The sequence below is a fragment of the Cajanus cajan genome, chromosome 5, assembly GCF_000230855.2.
Source record: "Cajanus cajan strain Asha chromosome 5, NIPB_CcT2T_4, whole genome shotgun sequence".
Classification (NCBI taxonomy): Eukaryota; Viridiplantae; Streptophyta; class Magnoliopsida; order Fabales; family Fabaceae; genus Cajanus; species Cajanus cajan.
The window spans coordinates 871,353-891,251 of NC_138521.1; the positions used below are offsets into that span (position 1 = coordinate 871,353).

Consider the following 19,899-nt stretch of genomic DNA (forward strand, 5'->3'; position numbering starts at 1 on the left):
TCTCATCAGTTATGCAGTTACTTACAACTCTTAATCATCTTTTCATTTTTAATTAAAAAACTCAACAACATACACAAAGACATGGAATGTCTTATGTCTGTGTTTTAACTAGAAAAAGTAAAGCTTGAGGAACGCTTGACAAAATTCGTTGTTGCCTTCTTTAGTCTTGAATAAATTGTAGCATAAACTGGTAACAGGCCAGGATATGAAAATAATCTCGACCGATCTTTATTCAACATAGAATACAATACTGAATACTCTTTTATAGCTTAAAGAGTAACAAGGTATAAATTAACAGCCATAGAGTAACCAGAAGATTTACAATTTTTTTTTTTTTTTTGTTTAGATAAACTAATAGTTTGCTCGTTGCGGTTTGATCTACTCCCCCCAAATAATACTATATGCACTCTAATAACTGCAGATATGCGCAGCCAACTAGACATGACAAACAAAATCTACAAAAAGAATTTAATGCACACAAACACACATAATATACTTTTAAGGCTCATCTTGGCCATCATCTCCCATTTGTTCTGCTTCTTGTAACATGTTCATAAGCATGTTCACTTGCTCTTGAAGCATTGCATTATCTCTTTCCACTCGAGCACGTTTGCTTCGTTCTTCCACAAGCTGGAGTTGCAAGTGCTCTAGACATCGTGAATCCTCCTCTAGTTGTTCATTCAGCCCATCAATTTCCCTGTCCTGCAACAACAATAACAACAACAAAAGATAATCAATAATAAGCAAGTGGCTTAGTTTGAAGCTTTAGATCAATTTCTTCGGAAACATTACAAGAGAGAAAAATAAGAAAGAAAAATAAAATAAATTTTTTTACAAGTCAAAATTAATTTATGCACAAAATAATTTGAAGAAACTTTCTTTTACTAATTTCTTCAAAATCGTATTTTTAGTTTATGCATAAACTATTTTGAATTTATAAAGAAATTTATTGTAATTTTCCTTCGTATTTCTTTCTCTAGAAGTGTTCACACAAACATGCATATAGTAGTGTCTTGGTTAGCTTGGAAGTGATGGTGTTGAGAAAAGTTTGAACCTTTCTGTTCATTTCTTGGACGGCAATCCTTCGCATGCTTTCAACAACATCAACATTAACAAGCTTTCTCTTCTTTCCAATCAACCAGCCCTTTGGGTAGTTTGCAGACTCAAAGTCAGGAGGAGGAAGTAAAGACTCAGCCGAGGGTCGTCGGCCATTAATGTTCTTTATAGGTTCTAATGGTTCAAACAAGGCCTTTCGACGCTCAGAAATTGGTGTTGAGTTCTGCACCTCCTCACTAGGAGGATCAGGAACAGGAGGAGAATCTTCCTGCTTGGAGTTGGAGGGTGGTATATTAGCACTATCTTCTGATACCTCTAAATTCCTCCCGCTAGCTGTGGGGAACAAGTTACCATTTTGTTTTTTGGCACCTCATTTAGAGACAGTAAATTTGCACAACCATAAGGACAATTAAATGTAAAAACCTTGTTTGCTCTAAGTTCTTGGCAAACTAGTCATCCAATTATCCATTGCATTCAATAAAATGGATATGGTTTTTTTAAAAGAGAAAAATAAAAAGATAAATTACAATAAACTTCTCTATAAGTTAAAATTAACTTATCTATTAATTAAAAATAACATTTTAGAAAAGTTAATTTTATCTTATGGAGAAATTTATTTGTTTTTTCTCTACTAAAAATACTTCTAAAAAAATTTATCCAAACAACCTTTATATATATTATTGTCAAGATGAATAACTTTTCAATAAAATAGTGAGATCAAATATCAATTTCGATCAGATGATTCATCATGGTCTAATATTGTTTAAGGTCCTATTTAGATTTTTTTATTTTTTGCAAAAACACTTATAAGACAAGAAAATAAGAAGGCAAAATCAATTGGGATTCTCTTATAGTAGTACTTCAGTTTTTGAAGTTAAATTGAGAAAATTTCTATGAAAAATATTAACTTACGAGAACAGATTAATTCAGCATCTAACTTTGTTCAAATATATAAGCCAATAGAAACAAGGCAACTAACAAGCAGTTATACGGAATTAAATAGAATGTAAGGGATCATGCATAATATTATTACTATATTGTCCCCTCCCTAGTGTTGGTTGAACATAGCCTAATTTCAAAGGTCTTATTTTACACGAATCTATACCAATATCAACATGCCATACGGCTGGCATAATGGCATACTAGTTTATATTATAGATTAACCTATTCTTTTGGATGGACAAATTGACTTCATTTTGAGTCAAGGTTAGGCCACTAGCTATTATTGAATTGCCTAAAATATAGTTGAGTATGGATGCCAAAACGATTTAAATGCTAATGTACGCACATTGGCGATTTCCTTTAGATGTCTCATCTGTAACAAGAGCGACATCAAAAATTGAAATTCACTTCACATATGCAAGGAAACCTTATAGAGTTATAGTTGGTTGGAGGATGAGCTGTCCAACAGTGTAACCAAAGATATGATGATGACTACACTATCTCAACACCCACACGCTTTTTTTTTTTTTCTGTTCTTCACAAAATACAATAAATCATCAATATATAGGATCACCTCACCACAAAAAAAAAAAATAATAAATAAATAACTTTTAACAAGATGCTTAAAATTTTCGTGTGCCATTTATTATTATTTGATAAAGATCTGAGTTAGCTCGGAACTGAGCCATAGCTACTAATCAACTAACAAGTTAATCCGTACTTCATAATTTCTTCTAAATAATTTTATTATAATTATCTTAGCATACTGATAACGAGACAAAGCCGAAGTTGGGTAAGCCAATTATAACAAATAAAGCAACGTAACATAAAAGTCACACCAACCGTTAAAACTTAAAACCTGTTTTACGCTTCTCTCTCTCTTAAACACTAAACAATTTGCAGGTATTACAGAAACCAATCCCAGCAAAAACAAAGCTAAATTTGAAAAAAGGAAGCCTCAGTTCAGTTCCAAATCGTGCAAATTCACAGATAGAAAGTTTTGAAAGAAGAGAGCGTGTTAATATAAAATATTCCATGCAAAAATCACCAAAAACAATGAATTCCACATCCAAAGGACCAAATCTGAACAGTATCACATGATTTAATGGTGGGTTTGTAAGAGGTTGTTTGGAAATGTCACAGAAAAAAAAAATAATTGAAAGAAGAAAAAGTATAAAGAGAAAAGAAAAGTAGGTAGGTGAAGCTAAGATGTTAGTACCTGATCTTCTTCGAGATTTCCAGAAAATCCTAGGGGTTGAGACAGGAGAGAAGCCGTTCAAAGCATCATCTATGACCATCTTCATATTACTATTGTTATCCCTTTCACGTGTTTCCATAGATGCTACAAATTCAGAACTTCAACACATGCATCAGCACCCTCCAATGAACACAAAACAATAATAATAATAATATAAGAAAAAAGAAAGAGAGAGAGACTTTATGTTTGTGTTTGGGTTTCTTGTTGATCTTCCGACCATCTAAAGGTCTTGCTTTCTTTGTCTCTAACAACCTACACGCAGATGCTGATAATTGTATTATGGGACCATCACGATGAACTTCACCTTTTTTAACGGTCCAGATTTCTTGTTTTGGTGGAAATTTTCATGTGCAAGAATTGTCCCTTTATTTTATTTTATGCCCTATGTAACGTGGACCCTGTCTACTTCTTTCCTTTCTTTGTCTTTTATTTTTTTATTTTTAAAAAAGAAAGAAAAATTCGCATGTTTAGAAATGATTAATTAACCCTTGCTGCCATGATATAATTGCTAAATAATTAATATTTTATATCAAGGACTTGAAAGTGTAAAAGACTATTTTTTAATTCCACGTGTCTGGTGGCATATGCTTTTGGAAGATCCCAAATTTCATGTAGATTAAAACTATGAATTGTTTAATCACCTATTTTGTGTGTTTGTGTGAACATGTTTAATAAGCTACGATGGACGTATGTTTCACGTTGGGTGTGTATAAGGGAAACATAGATAATAAAAAAGGAAAAGAAGATGGGAAAAAATAACACGTGTGATACATAATATGATATAAAAAAATAAATAGAGGAAATGGCATTGATTTTCTTTGAGGTTTGTCTAAAAGATATAAATTACTTTTTTAGTTTTTGAAAAATAAAGATTACCATTAATGTTAATTTAATTTAACTTATTAAATTATAAATACGATTAATAAATTATTTAGATAAAAAATAATAAATATTTAATGTGTATGACTTTATTCATTCATTAACCAAATCTCTCTTTATTTCTATCTCTTGTTTTCAAATTTTTTATTTAAGCAACTCTTTTTGGGTCTATTTCTTTTTTATTTATGTAAACAAAAATATAATTTTGTAAATATTATATATTTAATTAATATATTTAAAGTTATTTAAGTTTTTTGAACTTAATTGTTGATGATGATAGAATTTATAAATGGAATAATTAATAATTTGTGTCTTTAATAGTCTATGGTACATGACATTCCTTTTATATTTATATTATGTTACAATAGAATGAAACAGAATAAAAATACATATCAATGACCTTGGAACTTTTTAAATCATAGGAAAAAATTCAAATAATAAAAAAATGAGTTTTAACATATAAATGAATTAACATTATGAGAAGAAGTGATATATTATTTTTATATTGTTCTTTATTTTCTTAAAATATTATAACGCTCTTTTTCTATTAACTTTTACATTGTATCAATTAAATAATCTTATAAGAAAGCCTTTGTCTTAAAAAAATCCATATTTATTTTTAATAAAAACCTTATTTAAATTTTTTATGTATAAAAGGAGTAATCAATTTAGGTGATATTAATAAACACATGTTTTAGAGAAACTAAAATATAAAGTTAGTAATTAGGGTAAGATATTTTTTAATTATGATTTATCTTGTATAATTCATTTAAATATGGCCGTTATGTAAACTATTTAAATGTAACGAGGGTTGGTGTTATCTCAGTTTCTACTTGTAAGGGGAAAAAAAATAAATAAAAGAAGCATGATTGGGTTTGTTGCGATGGACTTTGGGTCTTGTTTGTTCGTGACCCAAGAGCCCACTCTTTCGTTCATAAAAGAATCTAGCTACCACGGGTTTCCTTCTTCGCAATGAGACTCGACTCGACTCGACTCTCCTCAGAGGCCCAACAGATATGGATCTCTAAACCAAACACTTGTCCTGTTCTGTAACTATTATGTCACTCTTTAGGCTAAATATATACACCTTTTTTATTTTATTATTATAATTATTATAAGTACACCTCCTTTATTTTTTTAAAAAAATCTTAAAATATTTATAATTTTTTTTTATTTTTAAAATTTTTTATTTTACATATCTCAATTTATTATTTTTTCTTTTCGCACACTTCTTTCCTTCTATTTTATAATTTTCACATACATTATTTTGTCTTCCTCTAATTTCTCACTTATTTGAGTGGGTAGTTTCAGTTCTCTTGATTTTTATATTACTCTCCTATTTTCTCACCTCTTTCACTTTTTCACATGCACTTAAATCATAAAACTGGTACGCGACAACATTGTAGATACATGTAACTTCTTTGATAGTTTCTATCAAACTAAACACACATTTTTCCTTCCAACACTTCCTTTTCTTTCACCTTTCCAAAAACCTTAATATTAAGTTTAATGTTATGAAAAAAAACATTTTTACTATTTTAAAGTACTAAGTGAATAATGAAATCAGCAAGAAAATTAAAAGAGGAAGAAAAAAAGAATAATATAAAATTAAAAGAATTAAAATTACTTACCAAAATAGGTAGAGTGAAAAAAAATTAAAGAAGTACATGTATAAATAAGAGAAAGAGATATATAAAAACAAATATTAAATTAAATATTAAGAATGTAAAATTAAAAAATTTAAAATAATAAAAATTAAAAATATTTTATGAATTTAATTTTTTTTAAAGAAAGGAATGTACTTATTAGAAAAAAAAAGGATGTATATATCATGATCCGACTCTTTATTGGCGGAACAATGGTCCAAGAAAGGACCAAATGCTGTTTCTTTTTCTGTCTGTCTTCTGCTGCTTGAGAACGTGTCCAGGGAAGCAATACAGCCACTACTTTGCCAAGAATGTTGAATTATCCCAATAATTGTTGTATATAAACCAATTAATAATAAAGGCTTATAGATAATTGAACAGTTAATTTAAGTCACAAATTGTTCACTCGGAAATCAAAATGAATCTTACTGTTTTGGATTCATATCTTTAAAAAGTACAAAAAAATTATGAAGAAACACAAAATGCAGTGTTTACTTGTTCTACATGTAGGAAATTATTTTACATAACTCTTGTAAAACCACTCACACACTCACTCAAGTACAACTATGGAAAGCATTGTATAACACAAACAAGGACAACATTAAAGGAGGGAATTCTAAATTCAGATAACTCTTAAAATTTTAATCAACCTCTTCAATCTTGGGCCCATCACCAGCACCAGCAGTGGATGATTTTCCATATCCACCACCAGGAACATCACCTGCACCACCCATTGGCACATCACCGCCACCACCTTGGTACATCTTAGATATAATTGGATTGCAAAGTCCCTCCAACTCCTTCAATTTGTCCTCAAATTCCTCCACCTCTGCCAGCTGGTTCCTCTCAAGCCACTCAATAGTTTCATCGATAGCCTTCTCAATCTTCTGCTTATCACCAGGGCTCAATTTCCCTGCAAATTTCTCATCCTTCACCGTGTTCCTCATGCTGTAAGCATAATTCTCCAACGCGTTCTTGGCCTCCACCTTCTTCTTCACCTCCTCATCCTCTTGCTTATACCTCTCTGCCTCCTGCACCATCCTCTCAATCTCTTCCTTGCTCAACCTTCCCTTATCATTCGTGATTGTGATCTTGTTCTTCACCCCTGCAGTTTTGTCCTCGGCAGAAACATTCAAAATCCCATTCGCGTCAATGTCAAAGCACACATTGATTTGAGGAACTCCTCTGGGTGCTGGAGGGATTCCCGCGAGTTCAAACTTCCCCAACAAGTTGTTATCTTTGGTCCTCGCTCTCTCACCTTCATACACCTGAATCAACACCCCTGGTTGGTTATCAGCATAAGTGGAGAAAATCTGTTCCTTCTTGGTGGGAATTGTAGTGTTCCTTGGAATCAACACTGTCATGACACCCCCTGCAGTTTCAATGCCGAGGCTGAGAGGAGTGACATCAAGCAAAAGCAAGTCCTGAACCCTCTCGTTCCCTTCACCGCTCAAAATTGCAGCCTGCACTGCAGCACCATAAGCAACAGCCTCGTCAGGGTTGATGCTCTTGCATAGCTCTTTCCCGTTGAAGAAACCCTGCAACAGTTGCTGCACTTTCGGAATCCTTGTGGATCCCCCAACAAGGACAACATCATGAACACGACTCTTATCAATCTTGGAGTCCCTCAAACACTTCTCAACAGGCTCCATGCACTTGCGGAATAAGTCCATGTTGAGCTCCTCGAACCTCGCCCTCGTGATGGTGGAATAGAAGTCGATACCTGATCCAAACAACTCAAGTTTTCAATTTCAAATCTCTAAAATATAAAATATTCATTGAGATGCTCACTTGCAAAGAAGAAGCGGACATACCTTCGTAGAGAGAGTCAATCTCAATGGTGGTCTGAGTGGTGGAAGAGAGAGTCCTCTTAGCCCTCTCACATGCAGTTCTCAATCTCCTGAGAGCCCTAGCACTTGTGCTTATATCCTTCTTGTGTTTCCTCTTGAACTCAGCCACAAAGTGGTTGACAAGCCTGTTATCAAAATCTTCACCACCCAAATGAGTGTCTCCAGCAGTGGCCTTCACTTCGAAAATCCCCTCCTCAATGGTGAGAAGCGACACGTCGAAGGTTCCACCACCGAGGTCGAAGATAAGCACGTTCTTCTCGCCACTCCTCGAAGCCTTCTTGTCCAAACCATAAGCGATGGCAGCAGCGGTAGGCTCGTTGATGATTCTCATGACGTTGAGTCCCGCAATGGCGCCGGCGTCCTTAGTGGCTTGCCTCTGAGAGTCGTTGAAATAAGCAGGGACAGTGACGACGGCGTTTTTGATGGCGTGGCCGAGGTAAGCCTCAGCGATCTCCTTCATCTTGGTTAAGACCATGGAGGAAATCTCTTCGGCGGCGAATTGCTTCTCTTCGCCTTTGTAGTTGACGACGATCATGGGCTTGTCGGCTGGGCCGGGGACAACCTTAAAGGGCCAGTGCTTCATGTCGGCCTGGACGGAGGGGTCGGAGAATCTGCGACCGATGAGGCGCTTGGCGTCGAAGACGGTGTTCTGTGGGTTCATGGCGACTTGGTTCTTTGCGGCGTCCCCGATGAGACGCTCGGTGTCGGTGAAAGCCACATAGGAAGGGGTGGTTCGGTTGCCTTGGTCGTTGGCGATGATCTCAACGCGGTCGTTTTGCCACACGCCCACGCAGCTGTAGGTGGTGCCGAGGTCAATGCCAATGCTCTTGCTCTTGGAAGTAGCCATAGATAGAAGTTAAGGTTTTGGTTGCGTACGTGAATGTGAGTATAAAGAGTGACTGCTATGTTGATTGGTTCCGATGGGTGGAGAAGTTGAGATATAAAGGGAAGAGCGAAGGGTGGAGAAAAGTCGAGAGTGGAAGAGGTTGATCCATTCCATAAAGCTTCAACAGTGAAGGAGAACTAACGAGAGAGTTCTGGAGAGGACAAGACCCTCCCACCCTGTCTACTGAAATATAAATATTTAATTTTTATATTTTTAAAAATACAAAATTATCAACTTACAGTTAATTTATCCTGATTTTTATTCTGTATTTTGAAATAAAAACATTTAATTTTTATATTTTTTAAAAATATAAAATTTTGATTTCATTATTAATTTAATGTTTAATAATTATTAAATTTATATACTTTAATCACTATGACATGATATTTAATGATTTAAAATGTAAATATAGAAATTAAAAAATAATTAAATTTTTTTATTTATATTTATTTAAATAATTAATTAATATTTATTTTATTAATAAATTAATTTTATTTATTTTTTATCTGTAAATATTATATTACTAGATGTTATATGATTTAAATATGAATAAACCTTAAAATTAAATAATTAATAGATTTAAATTTGATAGAATAACCAAAATTTCATATTTTAAAATTAAAAAAATTAAATATTTTTATTTTAAAATAAATACACTAAAGTTATAGATTGAAAAAAAAATAGAAAGATCAAAAGTACAATTTAAATTAAATACTATTATTATATTTGGATTAAACTTTGAAAAAATAAAACATTAATTAGCATTTTATAATTTTTATACGAATGTAATTATTTTTTTATAAATAAAACATAATCGTGTGAAAATATTCTAAATAAATTAATATATAAAAATAACTTTTGAAATACTTATTATAAAAGTTAACTAGTCACTTTACGTGTACGATACAAATAGATTTGGTTCATTATTTTAATAAAAAATTAATTTTTATATAGTAAAATAAATTTTTATTTATTTGCTATATACTAGTACTTTAGTTTCTAAAATGTACATGTATATTTATTATAAATAATTAAAATTTATAATATAAATATATATATATATATATATATATATATATATATATATATATATATATATATATATGAGTTAAAGATTCGTAGTAGATGTAATTCTAAATATTTAAATTAAATCTTATATTTTTAATAACTTTTTTATAATGCAAATTTAACTAATTTAATTGTTGAATTATATAATATTATATTCAATATCATTTATATCAAATTTTATATAATTTTAAAATTATTTATTAATTCATTATATTATTTAAAATTAACATATATGTTATTTAAAATATGTGTAAATATTTATTTTTGGAAAATGTATCTATATAAAATTTGATATAAATGATCTTGTATATAACATCACACAATTCAAAGATTGAATCAGTTAAATTTATATTATATAAAAAATTATTAAAAACATAAAATTTGGTATAAATGTTTAGACTTACACTTGTTGTAACGATAAATAAAAATTAAATTAGATAAAAAATTTAAAAATTCTTATAAACTCTTTCATCGAAGAAAATTCTTATAATTCTTATAAACTCTTTCGTCAAAGAAAATTCTTATAATTCTTATAAATTAGCATGACTCAACACATCACTCTAATTAACCACCTAATCCGTCCTTGTTCGCAGTTCCAATCACAAGCAAAAGAAAGGTAAACTTACAAAAGAAACAAAATACAATAATACAACAATACAACAAAGCCAACAAAAGAATATATCCACAATAGCACAACTCAAAACTTAAAAGCTTACTCAACATTTACCAATTTTCATATACTTAATACCTCAGCATACAGATATTAATAACTAATGTGTCATCACATATGTCAACTAACCAAATCTCCTATAATTAAGGTGAGCAATTTAAGTGATTTGACTCTACTGAACCACAATGTTAGACCTATCTTAGTCAGGTCAAGTATAGTACAACATTAGGCCTCAAAGAGAGCTAGATATAAATAACTTAGTTTGATTTATTAGGTTTTGCAACTTAAACTAGAAAGTATGGTATTATATGTTAAGGTAGAACAATTTGAGTATGGATCTACCATGATATTAGTTTGCAACACTAAGTCACCTATGAGATTAATCTAGTGACTATTCTCTAAATACCACGACCCTCCAAAACTAAGTTAAAGATAAAGTATTCGACTTTGTACTTTACTCGGTTAGTCATTTAGGATATGGTTCGACTGCTTCCATATCAATCCACTTAAACCCTAAAGGGAGAACTAATTTTAAAACAACATAATTCACCTCTAGCATTTATGTATCTTAATTAAGACATTTATCTCAACCGCATATCCACGACTTCACAACTTAATAGCTATACAACATACAAATTACATCTTAACATCATCAATTCCTCTATCAACTTACAACATAGGTATTTATCCTTATATATCATCATACATACATCATGGTCATTAATATCCATCAATAAATCATCATAAAATAGTAAGTATACAACAGGTATGTCGTGCTCGACATTACTCAAACGATGTTCAACGCCATCGAGACACAAAACTTCCTATCTTGCTCACACCCAACATTGAACCACTCGTGTCCAGCATGATTGAGGTAGAGAGTGACACACTCTATCGCACCTAGCATGGAAAAACCTACGCCCGATCCCAATTTTGGTATAGGATCTTTGCCTGAATCATGCCGAACGTCATGCGCACCCATAAGCTTTCGGCATGAACCCAAACAAAGACGAGTCTCTCTCCTTACACTTGGGGCTTTTTGGATCACGCCTGACACTAGCCCAACACGAGGCTATTCCTCTTCTCACGCTCGACATCAACAATCATGTGTCCAATGTGTAAAAGGAGAACCCTTTGATTGAACTATGTCTAGTGCGATAAAGGCAACTTGTCACGACATCAATTCCACACATATGCATAATTGATTCCTTCGCACAATACACCTAAAAACTAATAAATTGCCAACATACAACCAACAAGGTAACATATAGGCATAAAAAATAACTCAAAAGTAGCTTAAACATCACATGCAACCATAAATTTTCAACATTCCTCATAATACCCTCATGGGTAACTTTAAGAACAAAACCAAACCCTCAACTTAGCCACCAAGGAAATAAATAACATAGTACGAAATTAACGATTTCCAGATGCAATTGTCAACACACGTCTCATACAGAAAAAATGCAAGCTTCCCTTACCTCTTGTAAAATCGAAATCAATAAGAGAAAGGGAAAAAGAAGGACGCTCTGCACAACTTTGTATGGTTCCAAACCTAACCAACAACTCAACTACTCTGGTCAACTATACAAAAGGAAGAAAGAGGAGAAAAAGCCAAGGAGGAAAGGAGGAAAAAAAAAAAAAAAGAAAACAAAATCCCTCTCACACTAGCTCTCTTACTCTCTTTCTAAGTTGGAGTGTATTATATTTCAACAAAGATAAAAATAAATAAATAAATAAAATTTCTAAATCCCCAAATAAAAAGTATATTTTTGAAAAAAATATGTTAATTAGATTAAATAATATAAATTTTTCTTGAGGGAAGTGTAAAATTAAAAAAAAAGTGCTATGCTTTTGGATTAATAATTTATTTTTGAGTTTTTTTCATTATTAATATTATATTTCATAATTTAAAATAATTTGAATATGATTAAGACTTATAACTGCATAATAATTTAAATATGATTTAAAATAATTATTATAGATTTAATAATTTAAATTAGACAATAGTATAAAAAGTTTATATTTTTAATCATTTTCTTTTTAAATAATCTAGTCTTATACTCTTATGCGTGAATTTTTGAATTACATTTTTTAACTATCGTAATTAATAAGGTGTTTTAATTTGATGGTAGAGTAAATAATTTATATATCGATAGTCTTATAATTATAAATTACTGTATACTATAAATTTAAATTTAATAGTTTATTATAATCACTTTAAAAGTTATGAAATAATTACTTTTAAATAATTGTTAGTATAAAAATTTTATATATGATATATCTTAGAATAATGCATTTAAGCTTAACTCAATCTTACAAAACTGGCTTATAAGGTTTATAATAATCACTTTAAAAGTTATGAAATAATTTTTTTTAAATAATTGTTAGTATAAAATTTTTATATATGGTATATCTTAAAATAGAGGATTTGAGTCTAACTCAACCTTACAAAATTAGCTTATAAGGTGAAGATTATTTTCTATTTATATACTATTTAATTGTTCAATCTCTAGTTAATGTGTGACTTGAATTTTTCTCGATAGACCCCTTCATGCTTATGGTGCATGTATTAATTGCAGGTGACTCATTTAGAGTAAATTTAGATGACTTTGATAACATCTTAGAATAGTAAATTTGAGTCTAACTCAATTCTAAATAGTGTTATTTGATACAAGAGAAATGAACAAAAATTTAAAGAAAAAAAAATTTATGCTAGACTCGCAACATAAAACGTGCATGTCCTCTCAAATGAGGAAAATTGCACAGAACTTTAACAAAAGAAAAATGTTCCGTAACATACATAAAATGTTTTTATATAAACATAGTCTCTTGAAATATTAACTTTCACTCTATATTTTTTTTTATCAAACAACATTCGTAATCTATTTTTATACTTTTTTAAAATCTATTTTCCTTCTCTTTTCTTTATATTTCTTTTTCTTTACCAGTTAATGAAGTCACGATTAAGGAAATAAAATAAAATATTCTAATTATTGAAATAATTTATTAAATATTTCATATTAGACTATATTTTACACAATAATAAAAATCATAATTTTTTTTAGTAGTGCAACTGTTATCAATACAAAATATAGTTAATTGTGCACCATAAAATAGAGGCATAATGTCTTCCACTAAAATCAGCTAAGGGTGAGGAATTGAAGTAATTTATACATCTTTATTATCACTATTGTACACAAAAAAAAAAAAATTGAAGTAACGTCATCGGTTATTTTTGTCAATTTCTTTTAAGTTTTATACCATTTTATTATTTTTCTCACTGTCAATGATTAATTATTGATGTCAATAATATTGTTATTTATAAATGAGTGACCGTTATTCTTTCTTTTTGGCATTTTTTATTGTTTAAAATTTGGAATTACACTTTGAGTAAATCATTCATTGACTTAAATAAATGTGATTAGGAGAAAACTTCATTAAAGATAATCAATCAATTTGTATTTATAAAAATTTATCATAATTGTTTTTTTTATAGATTTTTACACCTATAACATGATGATCTAAAAATATAAATATTAATATTTTTTGTCTATATTAATTTTTTTCTCATGATGTTACCAAACTCAATCCAAGCTTATATATATCTGAACATTTTAGGGAAAGTTTTATAGAATCATAATATATATTTTTTCTTATTATTACCAGTAAATGATGGAGTTAACTAAATATATTTATCTGGTACATAGTTAGCTAAATATATTGCACATTTAGTAAATATTTCAAGGTATTTATTAAAAAATACATAAATATATTTTGTCAAGTGATAGTAATCCCTACACTATCCATTTTACATTTATTATGAACACAATACTACTAATTTTGTTTAACTACACAAATTATATAGCTTATTGTTTTGCAGTTCAACTATTAAAATTGACAATAATGAAAAGTTAGAATAATATATACAAAATTTTTATTTCAAACTTTGTCGTGGTTATTTTAATTTCTTTGCAATTTCAAACTCTAGGAGAAAAAGTTTACAAACGATTACTATATTTGACCCATTTTCCCATAGTAATTATAAGTAATAATATGGTTTTAATTTTATTTATTTATGCTTAATTGCAAAATCAGAAATTCTGGTTGAAAAGTAATTTATTAAAAAAATCTTAATTCAAGTCTCATTGATCGGATCAGCCTTTACCCAGATTGGAGATTTGTGTGATGTTTTACTACCACTCAAGACATGGTTTCTAATTTGGCCTAAATCAAAAGTAGATTCATGCTTCGATACTTATCCTATTATCGGTTATTAACATATAGAAGTATAATCGTCAATAGAAAAATTAATCATGAAACATATTTGATAATTGACATTTACTTTAATAGTCTAAGACAATCAAAAAGTTAAAAAAAAAAAAAATATGATGACCGTAAGTAATATTCAACCATTTTATATAATATTGTAAATCATTTAGTCATAAGATATAAGAGATGTAAATAAATTATAGAAGTCAACTCAAAAATATTGTATGTAAAAAATTAATTATAAAACATGATTTGATAACTAATATTTTCTTTAATAGTCTAGAAACAATCAAAAAATTTATAATAAAAAAAAGAAGATAATAATCGTAAAAAATATTCACATATTTTATATAATATTATAAATTACTAAATCATAAGATATAAGAAGGTTTAATTTAATTTTATTTATTATTAAAAAAATGGTGCATTAATACGTCAAACTTAATTATTAATGTGATGCGATTTTTAAAATTTATTTTATGTAAATAATGTAATTGATTTTTTTTCAAAATGGTCATGATTTTTTTAAATTGTGCATTTTAATTTTAAATTTAAATCGGTTCATTTAATTTTTTTACACACCAATGTAAGTTTCTCTTTGACCGATAGATTACACAAATAATAAATCAACCTTGAAATTGTATTGGAGCACCCAAATTTAAAAGCATGACACTATATATCTTGTTTTAAAAATAAAAAAAAAATCCCGAAATTCTTGTGGCATTCTCATTATACAAAATTCCACAAATAAGTAAATAAAATTAGAGACATAAAAAAGGGGAAAAAAACCTTCAACACACATTTCCAATACAACTGATGATAGATGGTAACAGTTGAGGTACTCACATATTACTGCAACTTATATATGGCACCTTCTTATTTAACAAAAGGGAAAAGGAGAATAAGATGGTCAGCACCCATTACAGCACATTCATGGATTAGCTAATAATACTCTTTAAAAGACAAACCCGATCCACTTAACTTTTCTTCAATGATTTTGGATAGTTTTTCGATCATGGAAGGGGAAAAGTAATTAACCCAATCTCCTTTCTCACCCTTGCGGAAAAAGTTTTTCTTCTCAACAGCTCCTGTGCCCACTGTTCCAGATTTATTCACTTTCAAATCTTTCATCTTCTCAAAGCTACATAGTTTGACTATCTTTTCAACGGCTCCATTATTCTCCTCGTCTTGGGTGAAAGGACAACCAAAAAACTCTGCAACTTTCTTCACATAAAAATGGGTATCCACTTTAAGATCATCATACTTCAAAAACAAAACCTTGTTTGGCCTGGCTTTGCTCTCCTTCCAATACCCTAACATGTGACTCCACCATGGCCCATAATCGATTATCCCTTTGCAGTACATTTCAAAAGCTTCATCCATTGGCAATGCAGGTAGAGACTCAGGCTTGATTTTGTTAAAGTAATTCCATGCAGAAACAAAGTTGTCAAAAGGGTTCCTGCAAATGTAAATTATCTTACAATTGGACTCCACGATGGACTTTGGCAGCGAAGGCAAGGGAGTGTGTGTGCCAAAAACTCTTGGCTCAGCCACTTTGGATAGGCGAAGATTCTGCTCAGGAATATCAGCAGAATAGATAAATTCAATGAAAGGAACAAGTTCATGAGGGTTGGAAGTGAGTAATGGATGGGTTTCAGCGGTGGACAAACGCTGGTGGTTCACAATGGCAAAAGCAAGGGCTTTCATCCAAATGGTGCCTGATTTTGGAAAGCTGGCAACAACAACATCGTTCTCTTTTGCTTCAAAGTATTTCTGAGAGTTATTCACAGCTTGAATGTGAATAGCTGGACACAGAAAATTTTGAAACTGATAGAGACAATAGGGAGATGCCCAAGCACTCTCTTTGCGGAGAGAGAAACTCAGCTCTTCTTCCTTCATCTCTTGTTGCCCAGCCATTGGGGTAGCTCAAATGTGAATGGTTTTGGATGAATATTTAGCTTCTCTACAGGTAGCTTTTATAGCATCAACCAGCGGTTCAAGTTAAACAAAATATTCAATTTTTTTTATCCATGAGGTGCGTTCACATTCTTCTTTTTAGCAAATATAATATATTTAATACTGTCATTAATACATTTTTATTATTATAAATATAATTTAAGATGCATAAAAGTTATGCATTTAATAAACACATTAAATTAATAATATATTGTATAATAAATACATTTTTAATATTATTATTATTATTAAAGTTAATGATATATCATATTTAATTAATGACTTCTATATTTTAATATTTTTTTAATACAAGCAATCTTATTCAAATCGAAAAAATATTTTATACGTTAATTTGAATTAATCAAAGAGAGTATCAAATTATTTTTAATTTCTTAAAAAAAAATTTATGCATTTAAAAACTTTTAATTTAATAGTTAAATTATTAAAATTTTATATAAAATATAAGTTATTGTGCGGAATAAGTTTAAGTAGACTTACTCTCGGAGCAAGAGAATCTCTCCTCAATGAGTAAGTCCAAAAGAGGAATCCACTTTCTCCAAAAGTAAGTCTTGGTATATTTTTTTTACTCAATAATTCATATTCTACATCAGATTTTAATAAATTAATTGTTAAATTAAAAAATTTTCATAAATAGATCAAGTTTACAATTTTTTTAAAAAGTTGAAAATCATATGTTAGTTTGTTATAAGATTCAAATTAATGTATAAAACATTTTTATGATTATATGTTAATTTGACATTAATAAAATGGAGTATCAAATAATTTTTAATTTTTAAAAAAAATTAAACTTGATTTATGTATTAATAATTTTTAATTCAACAATTAAATCGTTAAAATTTGATGTAAAACATAAGTTATTGAGAGGAATATGTATACCAAGACTTATTCTTAGAATAAGTAAATTTCTACTCTCTCTACATATATATATATATATATATATATATATATATATATATATATATATAAATAGTTTTCAAACTTCGTAAAAAGTTATAGATAATCAATTTACTAATAATTTTTAATTTAACAATTTAATCTTTAAAATTTAGTGTAATCCATGAATTATTGAGATTGGGCTAACTTATTCTTGAAGTTATATAGAGGAGGGATCCACTAACCCACTCAATAACTCATATTATACACCAAATTTTAATAATTCAGTCATTAAATTAAAAGTTTATTAATGTATACATCACATTTACAAATTTTAAAAAAAATTGAAAACTATTTGATATTCTATTTTATTAATTTAAATTGATGGATAATTAAAAAAAAATATTTTACACATTGATTTCAATTTATATAACGAAGTATCATATGATTTTCATTTTTTTTTTAAATTGTAGACTTGATCATGCATTAAGAATTAATTCAATGTTTGAATCATTAAAATTTGATGTAGAAAATGAGCTATTGAGTAGAGTAAGTCTTCCAAGAGTTTATAAACTTACTCCAAGCGTAAATTTACCTAAGCTTATTTCACCAAATAACACATGTTTACATCAAATTTCAAGGATCTAACTATTGAATTAAAAGAAAATTAATGCATAGATTAAGTTTGCAAATTTTTAAAAATTGTGAAAAATATTTGATACTCCATTTCATTAATTTAAATTAATAGATAATCATAAAAATATTTTATATATTGATTTGAATTAATGAAATGGAATATCAAATAGTCTTCAAAATTTTTGGAAATTTACAGACTTTATTTGTGTATAAAAACTTTTAATTCAACTTATTTCAAAAGTGAGTTTAGTTAGACCTACTCCATTCAATAACACATACTCTACATCAAATTTCAATACACATATATAAAGAGTATTAAATAGTTTTTAAACAGTTTGTGAGTTATTGGGCGGAGTAACTCTACTAAAAGTTACTTTTAGAATAAATGGATCACTATAGATGATAATGGTGATGACAATGGTGGGAGTCATGGCGACGATAGTTGTGTCAATAATGACAACAACGATAGTGACAACGACAATGGCACGATTATCATTATGATAATGATTATGATGGAGACTATTATGATATTGTGGTGTGGTATTTTTTTTTTTGTAACCTTCTAATTTGAACTATCTATTTTATTCTGATGGTTATTATTAGTAATTTTCATTTTTTATTATAAGAGATGTTGTCATTTGAAGTGTCCCATACACACATGCATAAACTTTTTTATTTGTATAAACTACACACATATATGCATAAATATGCATAACTTTTTTTTTCATAAACCACAAGTATCTTCTATTAGAGACAATCATGCTTGAGTTTCATAGAACTAGTATGAGCAATAAAACTCCCCTATATGAGTATTTACTACAATTGTATACTAGATTCAAACTCTAGACTTGATAAAAATAAAATAACCCTGCACAACAAAAGTCATAGACGATATTTAACTAACACATATTAAATCTCATAAATGTATTATACTTAATAAACATAGTATTTAATAATATTATAAAATTAATTATATATCACATGTAAGTATTATATTGAGTGTTTTAATATATATATATATATATATATATATATATATATATATATATATATATGGGTGTGCGCGTGTGTATGTATGTGTGTTTATGTCTGTGCGTGTAGATGTGGGTGTGCGAGCTTGTGTATAATAATTTCTTTTCATATAAAGTATATTTTTAACACGCATAGACATTAAACATATATGAAAAGTATCAATTTTATTAAAACATCTTAAATTTAATGGCTTAAATATATTTTAAGATATGTAAAATGATCAAGTTTTGGTTCTCTTTAAATTCTTTTTTAGTCCTTTTAAAATTTGTAAAATATTGTTTTTTTGTCAATGTAAAATGAACAAATTTGGTTTTAATCTTTATATAAGATATTTTTCTTTGATTTTCAATCCTCTAAAATCATAAATGTTAAATCTTAAACCTTAAACCTCTAAAATATAAATTTTTTTTTATCCTAACGATTATTTTAAAGTAGATAAATGACATTTATTTTAATACTAGTGGTATTACACAATTACATAAGATCATAAACAGTTATGGATATACGGTTGTGGATATCACTTGATACAATAACTTAACTCTCTAATAAGCATATAAATAGTTAAAAAAAGATCACATAATAATATAAACTAAAAACAATAATTTCAAATAGAAAATAAAGAGAAAAAAATATAGGAACCAAAATTCAAACTTACTCATTTTATAAGGATTAAAATATAGTATACACGGATCCTAAATTTGAATGTTGTTATGTCATTGTAATTCATATGATGAAAATATAAGTAATTTAATATAATAATTATTTTATTTAATATATTTTCAACTAGTTTTTTAGATTGTATATAGATTAAATATTTATTATATATAACTAAAATTTATAATAAATTATATATA

The 19,899-nt window shown here is 28.7% G+C and overlaps 3 protein-coding genes across 6 annotated transcripts; all 3 read right to left on the bottom strand.

The window, feature by feature from the left end:
- Nucleotides 1–206: 206 nt before the first annotated feature.
- LOC109788567 (Snf1 kinase interactor-like protein) lies at nt 207–3,589 on the bottom strand. 4 transcript variants are annotated; one of them, XM_020347322.3, is made up of 4 exons: nt 3,436–3,589; nt 3,218–3,340; nt 1,055–1,425; nt 207–702 (listed from the first exon to the last, which is right to left on the bottom strand). In XM_020347322.3, the coding sequence occupies exons 2-4, from the start codon at nt 3,333–3,335 to the stop codon at nt 499–501; spliced, it is 693 nt and encodes a 230-aa protein (XP_020202911.1). In that variant the 5' UTR covers nt 3,336–3,340; nt 3,436–3,589; the 3' UTR covers nt 207–498. The 4 variants fall into 4 exon arrangements, with proteins under 4 accessions (XP_020202911.1, XP_020202912.1, XP_020202908.1 ...); XM_020347323.3 differs by having other exon boundaries at nt 1,055–1,389; nt 3,436–3,588; XM_020347319.3 differs by having other exon boundaries at nt 3,218–3,354; nt 3,436–3,574.
- Nucleotides 3,590–6,194: 2,605 nt separating this feature from the next.
- On the bottom strand, nt 6,195–8,660 carry LOC109788565 (heat shock 70 kDa protein). Its single transcript, XM_020347317.3, has 2 exons — nt 7,596–8,660; nt 6,195–7,504 (listed from the first exon to the last, which is right to left on the bottom strand). Exons 1-2 carry the CDS (start codon nt 8,476–8,478, stop codon nt 6,423–6,425), a joined length of 1,965 nt encoding a protein of 654 aa, XP_020202906.1. The 5' UTR covers nt 8,479–8,660; the 3' UTR covers nt 6,195–6,422.
- Nucleotides 8,661–15,227: 6,567 nt separating this feature from the next.
- Nucleotides 15,228–16,515, bottom strand: LOC109788571 (cytosolic sulfotransferase 15). Its single transcript, XM_020347327.3, has one exon. It carries the CDS (start codon nt 16,442–16,444, stop codon nt 15,470–15,472), a length of 975 nt encoding a protein of 324 aa, XP_020202916.1. The 5' UTR covers nt 16,445–16,515; the 3' UTR covers nt 15,228–15,469.
- Between the last annotated feature and the right edge of the window lie 3,384 nt (nt 16,516–19,899).